This window comes from Eulemur rufifrons, chromosome 18 (assembly GCF_041146395.1).
Source record: "Eulemur rufifrons isolate Redbay chromosome 18, OSU_ERuf_1, whole genome shotgun sequence".
Classification (NCBI taxonomy): domain Eukaryota; kingdom Metazoa; phylum Chordata; class Mammalia; order Primates; family Lemuridae; genus Eulemur; species Eulemur rufifrons.
This window is the reverse complement of record NC_091000.1, coordinates 46,856,559-46,867,732: the sequence shown is the minus strand read 5'-3', so window position 1 is coordinate 46,867,732 and position 11,174 is coordinate 46,856,559. Positions and strand designations below refer to the sequence as shown.

Sequence of the window (11,174 nt, the reverse complement as noted above, 5' to 3'; positions counted from 1 at the left end):
GTTGTAGAGGATGAAGCTGCAGAGGTACTTAAACATGGGGAAGAAATCTCTGTAGCTGCTCCCCAGAGATGTCCCCAGGTTCCTGGGCGTGAGAGGAGGGGACCCCTTGCAAGTTTACTGGTTAATAATGATATTCCACCTTTCAGGATCTTCTGCAGAAATATAGCTCACCGTTAGAGGGAGACCTGTATGCTGCCTTGGCCCAGGATGGCTAGAGAATCAAGGGAAAGCACAGTCCTGGACACCCGATCTGCAGAGGACCAGATGGGGCTTCTGGTCATAAAGGTGGAGAAGAAAGAAGCCAGTTCGCCTGGCAGCCCCGCTCTGGGCTCGGAGTGTTCCCGTCAGCGCTTCCGAGGCTTCCGATACCTGGAGGCTCCGGCCCCCGCGAGACGCTGAGCCGGCTCCGAGAGCTCTGCCGACAGTGGCTGAGGCCTGAGATGCACAGCAAGGAGCAGATCCTGGAGCTGCTGGTGCTGGAGCAGTTCCTGACCATCCTGCCGGGGAACCTGCAGAGCTGGGTGCTGGAGCAGCATCCAGAGAGCGGGGAGGAGGTGGTGGTGCTGTTGGAGTAATTTGGAGAGGCAGCTGGATGAGCGGACGCTGCAGGTAGAAAGAACAGGTTTAGTATCTGAGAGCTGTGGTCTGTTTCTTCCTGAAATCTCAAGATCCAAGTGAGGGTATTCCTTTAAGATCCATGAGTTCTCAATTTTTGTTTTTTTTGGTACTCTTTGGCAGCAAGGTGAAGTCCTTGGAGTCCCTCATAGAATTATTATTATTATTATTATTTTTTTTTTTTGAGACAGAGTCTCACTTTGTTGCCCAGGCTAGAGTGAGTGCTGTGGCGTCAGCCTAACTCACAGCAACCTCAAACTCCTGGGCTTAAGCGATCCTCCTGCCTCAGCCTCCCGAGTAGCTGGGACTACAGGCATGCGCCACCATGCCCGGCTAATTTTATATACACACACACACACACACACATATATATATATATATATATATATATATATAGTTGTTGTTGGCCAGATAATTTCTATTTTTTAGTAGAGACGGGGGTCTCGCTCTTGCTCAGGCTGGTCTCAAAATCCTGACCTCGAGCGATCCAGCCGCTTTGGCCTCCCAGAGTGCTAGGATTACAGGCGTGAGCCACTGTGCCTGGCCAGAATAATATTTTTAAATACATAAAGAAAAATAGGCCGGGTGCGGTGGCTCACGCCTGTAATCCTAGCACTCTGTCAGGCCGAGGCGGGAGGATCGTTTGAGCTCAGGAGTTCGAGACCAGCCTGAGCAAGAGTGAAACCCCGTCTCTACTAAAAAAATAGAAAGAAATTATATGGACAACTAAAAATATATAGAAAAAATTAGCCAGACATGGTGGTGCATGCCTGTAGTCCCAGCGACTTGGGAGGCTGAGGCAGAAGGATTGCTTGAGCCCAGGAGTTTGAGGTTGCTGTGAGCTAGGCTGACGCCACGGCACTCTAGGCCGGGCAATGGAGTGAGACTTTCTTAAAAAAAAAAGAAAAATATAAAGGATTACAAAATAACTCAATTATTGGAATACAGTTAGCAAAGTATTAAGCAAACTTGTTCTAAAGTTATATATGTGCTTTTTTATTAGTGCACTAAATAATAAGACCTAGGAACAGGGCTAATAACTGACAATTTCAAAATGGTGATAAGTATGAATGACTTTGACTATATTTGCCTGGTTGTAATGTGATGAGCATCTGCAGTTTCTATTGGTGACAGAGTCCTGGGTGCTGCTTACGCCACCTTGGTTTGTTGCTTCCATTCATAACTGAAGGAAATGCTAAATGTCTCTTAGGGGCTAGTCAAAATAAGAGTAGTTTTTTCCTACCAAGTTCATGGACCATTTGGGAGGGAGTCCGTGGACCACTGGTTAACCTCCAGAAGAAAATGGGCTGATTTTTACCTCCATCTTCCCTGTTTCTCCTTGCATCATCCTGTGTTCTTGTCCACATACCCTCAGAGAACATGTGGCCAGAGCCTTCTTTCTGGTGAGCAGGAAACCAAGGTTCTTGATTTGGACCTATTGACCTCAAGCCATGTAACAACAGAAAGTCATTGCAAGTCTTTTAGCTTCATTTTTGATATAGGATGTGGGAAATTTTGAGCTGTGTATAAGAAAGTAACTTGAAAACTGTAATTTAACTGTATGTCTGGAAGGAAACTTGTATTTAATGGGGACATACCATGTGCCAGGTCCTGTGTTAGGTGATTTCATATACTGTGATCTTATTTACTGGTCTCCCAAACCCCATCAACTAGAAATTATCCTCGTTTTTCAGATAAGGAAAGGTATTAGTGTTCTTTGAGTACTTAGTACCACATTCCAAAGGGTTATCATTAAAAGCACAAATGTATATATGAGAGAACATAGGGTAATGGTTAAGAATGTGGGCTCTGAAGTCATTGTGCCTGAGCTCTCATCCTAGCATTGCCACTTATTAGCTGCTTAAACTGGCTGTGTCTTATTTCTCCCATCAGTAAAATGAGGATAATAATAGCATCTCCCTTAGGTAGCTGTTATTTGTGTTAAATGAGTTAATATTTATAATGCTCTTGGAAATAGTGCCAGACACATAGTGCTATGGAAGTGTTTGATGAATAATGAAAATAAAGATAAATGACTACTAGGTCTCAGGTGGTGATGAGGGGCAAGAACTGCTCTGTTGCGAGATGACAGTGTTGACACCAGCTCAGGGGTCACAAAGTAGCCAGTTTCAGCCAATGAAGGCTCTGCTCAAGCATGAATCTCTGAGATCCCAGCCCTTACAAGACAGAGGTGAGTATTATCTTCTTAGCAGTATAAATTCTACAGACTTCATCCAATTTCATTTAAGGACCCCCTAAAAGATTAATTGACAGTTGCTTTATATGCTCATCAGAGATTGACTCTAATTTAAGACTGAGACTAAGGAGAAATTGCAAACACAATGGTAGAAAGCTGTCCCAACCAAGACTGGACATAGTAAATAAAATTTTACTAAAATTTGGGTTTGGAAAGAATTGATTCTCCATTCATTTAACACAATTATGGAGGCCTCCAATGTAGTAGCCAGTGGTGTTGGCACTGAGGATAGAGCTGTCAGTGAGACAGTCCTTGCTCCAATGGAGCTTATGTTCTAGAGGGCAAGATGGCAAATAAACACATTAATATTATAATATAATTTCAGATAATGTTAGTCCTATGAAGAAAATAAACAGAATTTGTAAAGCCAGCCAGACTATCTCATAGATTGTAGGACTACTGCAAATTAAAGGGTAAAATCTTCTATATTCTAGATTTGTTATTAAAATAACATAAGATTCACTCCATAGGAAATGGACTCTATGTTCTGAGGTGTCCTCTCATGTGCCCTGAACATGCATGCAAGTTCTCAAGACACACAACACTGGGATACTGCAGCCAACATGCAATCTTTATTTCTCAACAGGGATTCTGGCCTGAACCACCTGTTTTGTGCCCCTTTTTAAGTTTGCTTCCTATAAGGAAACGCAAAGTTCTTTACTTTTCTCTCTCTTGAATCTGAACAAGTTCTATACAACCAGACTCTTAGTTCTGTCTTGTTAGGCCCAGCCTTGTCTGACTCCTCTTAGCTTTTCAAAACCAAAGGAGAAAGTACCCTAATAGCTACTAAGGGCATATTAACAAAAATTCTGTTTTTCCCCCTCCCCGGCAAAATTCAAGGGATCTTCAAATGAAAAGCTTTTTTGTTTTCTTTTTATGTCCCTTTCATTTCACCACTGCTAACAAGCATCCTGCCTTTTTGTGTGGTTTTTGTGTATATACAGAGCACACCGGATGTCTTTAGGCCCTAGGATTGGCACATTAGGAATCAGATGTTTTGGAAGGGAACACACTCTTGTCTAAACTTGTTTGGCAGGAATTTATTAATCCAGTTTTTGAACTGAGATTCCACAAGGCAGGGAGGCTGCACACCAGGGTAGATCTCATCCATAGCTTCTTTCCTTCTTAGTTCTCCAGGTTCCTGCACTTGCTCAGGGAGGGTGCTGCAGAGAAGACACAGTGGTAGCTGCCAAGCTTACTCCAGGGTCCCAGGTGAGCTTGAGGCCCTCTCCTTCCCCCAGTGCCATTCAATACTGTTGCACTTCTGTGAAGACTTTTTCCCCCAACCCCTGACTCCCCTCTATTCCCATCCTAGATCCTCCACACAATCCCAGATGGGATTTTAATTTTCTCATCTATCCCAAAGTTGTTTATCCCTAACTTCATTTAGGTACCCACTTAAGAGGCTTTTCCTGTTTTATTACTAACTTGGGGGGCTGTCTCTGATTCCCAGATTTTCTCTACTCCATCTCTTTGTTCAGCCCCTCTCTCAATGGGATTACCTATTATTTTAGGGGCTGCTGAAAATGGAAGATGTGGCCTTGACCCTTACCCCTGAGTGGACACAGCAGGGTTCATCTCAGGTGAACCTCTACAGAGGTGAAAGGCAGGAGAACTGTGGCAGCCTGGCCTCCCTGGGTAAGACTGACGGGCACTAATTCTCTTAAGGTTTCTTGGCATTATTTGTGTATTAGAACCTTGTGGGATGTTAGGAGCTGTTGAGCCCCATTATATTTGGATTCAGAATCACCATTTCTGAAAGCCTGTTCCTGACCGGCTCCTTACCCCTTCTGGCCTTGCTTGCTTCTCTGCCCTGCCGGTGTGCTGGTCAGGTTAAGTGCGATGAAGCAGATACAGCCCTAGTACAGGTCTGGGTCATAATAGATGCTCAGTAAATGTTGATTTCCTCCTGTCCCCTCCTGTTCCTGGCTCTGACAGAGGAAAGCTGAGGGGCCTCTTCAGGAAATGGGCCATGGAGTCAGAATGTGGGAGCTAGAAGTGACCTTAGACGTCAACTACAGACCCTGCCCTCAGAGCTGAGGGTGCAGAGAACTGCCTGGCTTGTCTGAGGGCACATAGCTCATTGGCAGCACAGTGGGGGCTCTAGCTCAGAACCCCCAGCACTGAAGCCAGTTCTCTTTGGGGACCCTGGCTCTGCCTGGGGCATGGTTAGAGATAACTGCTCAAATCATTGATCAGGGGCCAGTTTCTGAGTTTCTACTTTTGCTGTCTCTTGCAGAATGCTTCAGAAGTCCTCTATTTGCCCTGTTTACTGTCGCCTTCTGCTCAGCCCTTTCAGCATCTCATCCCAGGTGTATGGCCCTGCCTCACTGTTCTTAGAGCTTAGAGCTGCCACATGGGTCCCCAGCACAGTCCTGGGCCCTCACCATCTTCCTTCCACTCCCTCCATTCCCAGTTTGTACCCTTCCAATGGCCCCATTCCCATTCTCAGGGCTCCCTCCTCCCACCACTCCCGTTCTCCCCCTTTATTCCCATCCTTCTTCTTGTACAAATCCTCATCCTTGGCATCTGTAGACTCTGATTCTTGCCTCCACGGTCCTCATGACAGAGTTCTCCCCCTGTGGCAGGGCAGAACTGACAGTTGCCGGCCATTTGTTGTTTCAGGTGGTGAAATACAGGCTAAGATCAGGGACTTGCCTCCAGCTGAGGAGCTTCCAGAAAAAGAGCCTGGGCAGATACCGTGCCACCTGGGTGAAGACACTGCCTAGATTCCTACATGTGCAGAAGCTGGTGACCTGGAGGGCAGGTTACAAAGAAAGAAGAAAAATGCCACAGGGGGGAGGCGGCATTATTGCCATGAATGTGGAAAGAGTTTTGCTCAGAGTTCAGGCCTGACAAAACACTTGCGAATTCACACTGGAGAGAAACCCTACGAATGTGAAGACTGTGGGAAGACCTTCATCGGGAGCTCTGCCCTTGTCATTCATCAGAGAGTCCACGCTGGTGAGAAGCCATATAAGTGTGAGGAATGTGGCAAGGTCTTCAGTCACAGCTCAAACCTTATCAAACACCAGAGAACCCACACTGGGGAGAAGCCCTACGAGTGTGATGACTGTGGGAAGACTTTCAGCCAGAGCTGCAGCCTCCTTGAACATCATAAAATTCACACTGGGGAGAAGCCATACCAGTGCAACATGTGCGGCAAAGCCTTTAGGCGGAATTCACATCTCCTGAGACATCAGAGGATCCACGGCAATAAAAGTGTTGAGAATCCTGAGTGTGGGGAGGCCTGGGAAAGTCAGGGTAGTATGGAAAGCCAGTGGGAAAATGTCGAAGCTCCCGTGTCCTATAAATGTAATGAGTGTGAGAGAAGTTCCTCTTGGAATAGAAGCCTTATTGAACATCAAAAAATCCACACTGGTGAGAAACCCTATCAGTGTGACGCATATGGAAAAGGCTTCATCCGAATTTCATATCTTGTTCAACATCAAGAGAAGCCATGTTGAGAAAAAAAATCCTATCACAGTGACCCATGCTGTACATGCCAAAGTTGGTGCTCATGTGTCATTGAATTGAAGCCACCCTGGAGCCCTGACTATAGAAATTATAGGCTGAGGCTTTATTTGCCACTATACATCATCAGATGTTAGAAAATATAGAGGCTGGCTGAGATGATTTATCTTCTACATTGTAGAAGATGATTGCAACAAAACCTTATTTGATAGGAGGCTGTGGGAGAGTTGTCTAGGAGACATATACCTGAAATGGTTTGTTCTCATCCATTGGAATTCAGTGGGCATCCAGACTGGCTACTTGCCCTCAACCAGCACTTTATGACATCTACTGGGTAGATGGTTGTGGTTCGGGGGCTGCTGCTCTGACTATTCTTTTTGACTATAATGAATCCTCCACAGTTGATCAGATTCACAGTCTTACATCCCCCTCTGTGCCTTGTACACAGGTGCTAATAAACATTTATTAAATGTACCAGTGAGATTACCTTCATAGTTCTGAAAATCCAATATCGTCTAGATTTCTGAGGAACTTCTCACCAAGGCCATCTGTGCTGTGTCATTCTCTGAGGTCTTAGATTGTGCATCAGTCTAGTGCATTTTTTTGCCAAGTACACAAGATTGGCAGAGCAGAGGTGAGGATGAGGTTGTGATAGAAAGAATCTACATTTCTTTAGCAGACTAAGAATTCTAGTACAAATGCCTTAAATATCTTTTCTATCATTAAATCATTGTGAATGTGTGCCATCCCTGGAATTCTTTTTAGTTACTGTTTCCCTATTTTTAATTTTGCTACTTTTTAGAAAGGATAAAACCTTCCTATTCAGTCAGTGTAAAAGTCAGTTATCAAGTCAGAATAACATGATAAATTTTCTAATGTTCAGCATCTCACTTCTTGCCTTTTACTTCTCTTGGGCCTAACCAAGGGCCCCTAAAGCTATAGACACTATCTTCCCTTAGCCTACCACCCAATGCACACTGTAAACTGCATCAAAACTTACCCTGCTAAGTTCACACTTTCTCCATGTTAGTGGATTTGCACTAAATATCTAAAACAAGTATTACTTATGGTTTCAGAACTCTATTACCAGTGTAACAGTCTTGCTCTTATATATTGATTCTCAAATCACCTGTGTGGTAACAGTTCCTTAAGTATTCATGATGAGAACTTTAACCATTAATTTACCTCTTCAGGCTATCTACTTTTCATTAAACACACTTTGTAGACCATCTTTTTTAGTTTTTCCATCCATCATGATAGTCAAAATTTCATTTTTGTGAATTCAAGTGAGAAAACTTTTCGTAGCAATACATTAGTATTTGTTATGTATATATCAAGTGGAGTTGTTTCTACAAAAGTTATTTCAGAATTACTACTTTCCTGCAAACTTTTGTTAGTCTCTCCCTCTCCTTATTGTAGAAATATGCTTTCATTATTGCATTTACTGATTTCTCACTTGGTTTCTGGCACCAACAGTTTCTTCCATATTTATAATATCAGTCTAAGACTCTGGAATTTGGATACAGCAAGATTTTCTTGTCACCTTTCACAATTAATGATTTCACCATTGTGATATATTCTCCCTTCTTCTATGTATTTTATCAGGAATTGAGTTGTCATCCAAAATCCTTTACAGATCTATCCAAGTCCCTGTTTTTATGCCACTTTCCAAGGCTTGATACTTCAAAGTTTTCAGGGATCTAGGGGATACAAATCTAACAAATCCTAATGTAGGTCATTTGTGTTACAGTATAATGAACCATATGGTTACTTTGAATGAATTCTTAAGTCAATAAAAATGCATTGCATGATTTTCAAACTTTCTGAACATGTATTAGGACTCTCCAAAGAAACAGAACCAATAGAATGCATATGTAAATGTGTATGTGTGTGTATATGTGTATGTATATAGTAATATATTTACATCTGTTAATATATGTATATTTATTGTAAGGAATTGGTTCATATGATTATGGAGACTAAGTCCCAAGTTCTGCTTTCTGCAAGCTAGAGACCTAGGAAAGACAATGGTGTGAACTCCAGTCCAAAAGCTGGCAGGCTCGAGACCCAAGAAGAGCCATTGTTTCAGTTTGAGTCTGAAGGCCAGAAAAGACCAATGTCCTAGCTTAAGATCTGTTAGACAGGGTGAGTACCTTTTAAGGGAGGGTCAGCCTTTTTGTTCTCATCATGCCTTCAACTGATCAGATGAGGGCCATCCACATTAGGGAGGGCAATCTGCCTTACCTAGTCTATAATTTAATTTTTAATCTCATCCACAAACACCCTCACAAACACACCCAGAATAACATTTGACCAAATATCTGGGCACCTCATGGCTCAGTAATGTTGATACATAAAATTAACCACCACAATACAATAGTTTCAAGTATTAACTAAAGCATTAAAACATTTAACTGTGCTTCTCCCACCTTTGGATCAGTTCTTCCAATTGACAGTAAGACGCTGGGAAGTGAAGTTTGTAGCCTCCCTACCCTGCTTACAGATCAGGATAGGGAAGGGCTGGTATGAGGCTGAAAGACAAGAGATAAATGACTACATCACCATTGTATCCTCAGTTTCTAGCAGAGTTCTTGTTGAATGAGTGATTCTGAGAATTGGCTGGTTCTAGTTGTTCTTTTGTATTTGTAACATAAAATAAAGTTTTCTGGCACTTACTGCTAGAGAACAAAGTGTTCACATTCCTATTTCCAGAAATAAGTCTTCCCTTATTTCTAAACAAATTATGCATTTACAACCATTTATTCATTCAGCAAACCCGTGTTAGGTCAGGTGCTAAGGAATCAAAAATGAACTAGATAACATCTCTGCCCTTGAAGTCTTAAGAACTAAACTCTCTTCTGTCTTCCAAGGTATTTTATCCATTTCTGTCCTCATTTTGTCAACTTAATAGTTCTTTCTTCAGGGGAATGACTGCATCATGGCTGCCTGGCAACTTGCATGTCTTCATATGTGCCACATAGGCCAGGATTTAACACCAGCTGATCTAAGTCCTGTAATCCACCTAGAACATGAGTGCAAGGAGGGTTTCATCAGGAGGTGCTCCAAGGCCTTTTCCCACTCACCTCCCTACCTACCATGGAGGCTGTTATGAGGTAGTTTCCTCTGATGAGGAATGAGACTTTCTACCTCTCCTCATTTAAGGTATAAGCTACAAGCTACAAAACTGTCATCTGCAGCACGACATCAGCTCTTCAGCGATGGGATGTTCTACCATATGTGTTGCAGTCACATGGCCTCTTTTGGTGCCATCCTGTGGGGAAAAGCCTGGCACATTTTGTACTCCTGCTTTTGCTGTCTATATAAATTTAAAAACTTTATTTTTTTAAAACTGTTTCAATCCAGAAAGGGTTTGTTTCTTTTCTGATCAAATAGTTTAATGTTATTTCGGTCAACGACAGATGGCATATACACAGCGGTGGTCTCATAGGATTATAATATCATATTTTTACCATACATTTTCTGTGTTTAGATCTACAAATATTTATCATTGTGTTACAATCATTAATAGTATTCAGTACAGTATCATGCTGCACGGGTTTGTAGCCTAGGAGCAATAGGCTATACCATATTGCTGGCTATACCATCTGGGTTTGTGTAAGTACACTATGATGTTCGCACAATGATGAGGTCACCTAATGACACATTTCTCAGAGAGTATCCCTGTCGTTAAGTGATGCATGACCGTATGCTGGCCTTTCCTTGGAAAATTTAGTGCCAAACGTGGGGCTGATAAGGTTGCAATGCCCTTTCAGAAGAAAGACAGATGTGGCTACACAGGACCAGATAGGATATGTGACAAGAATTCCCAGGGTCTGGAAGCACATGTTATGCCTAAGTGGTAGGCAAGAGGGGAGGAGTTAGAGTCTTCCCTAACTGTTGTAGCTACACAGCATTGGCTAGGTTATAGGATATGAACAGATTCTCCAGGATCCAACAGCATATGCTACCTGCTGATGAATGTTTGGCAGTTAAGTCACTTAAGGTAGGATTGAACCCAGTTACCTTAGTTGTTCTTAAAAGTTTGTTTGTTGAGATTAAGTAGAGACCACTTAAAAATGAAAGTGCAAATACGTGCTACTGGTGTGGAACTGATCTTTCTGTGCCCCCTAATTTCACCCTGCTCTATATCCCAACCTCAGTTACTTTAAGGAAAGAAGGCTCTCTAATGCTCCACCCTTACAGGTAAGGGTGGGAGGAATTACCAAGTAACATAATGAAACTCTTTTGGTGATACTATATTGATTGTGGTGACTGTTTCACAGGTGTACCTGTTAAAACTTCTCTCAAGTTGTACACTCTGGTGCAGCTCATTACATTTCAATTTCCCTTAATAAAGCTGCTTAAAAAGTTGTAAGATAACTGCATATTCTTGGCAAATAAACTTGAAAATCTTGATGAAATGAATAATTTCCTAGGTAAATAAAGATTAACAAAATGGACCCCCATTATAAATAGAAAGTCTACATAGGCCATTTTCATAGAATAAAGAAAGTTACCAAGGAACTATCCCACAAAAAAGAACCTGGCCCAGAGGGCTTCACATCAGACTCTGTCCTTCAAAAACCAGCTAGTTCCAATGCTTTGTAAATTGTTCTAGATCATTAAAAATGAACACAAACTTCATCCTATGATACAAGTAAAGCAATGAAAACTAAAACTGAAAAATATGGTATAAAAAAGGAAACTATGAACCAATTTCATATAAATGTTGAAGAAAATGTATTGCATATTAGGAAGTAAACCCATAAACACAATGAGAAAAGAATACATCATGACTAAGTGAGGTTTATTCCTGGAATGCAAGCTT

General features: G+C 42.2%; 1 protein-coding gene across 1 annotated transcript; it reads left to right on the top strand.

Moving 5' to 3' along the window:
* Window positions 1-207: 207 nt before the first annotated feature.
* On the top strand, window positions 208-6,400 carry LOC138398860 (zinc finger protein with KRAB and SCAN domains 4-like). The gene is given in 7 exon segments (XM_069493309.1): window positions 208-376; window positions 379-572; window positions 574-609; window positions 2,659-2,806; window positions 4,002-4,084; window positions 4,387-4,510; window positions 5,498-6,400. Coding segments are annotated over 7 exon segments (1,596 nt in total). The 3' UTR covers window positions 6,340-6,400.
* The last annotated feature ends 4,774 nt before the right edge of the window (window positions 6,401-11,174 follow it).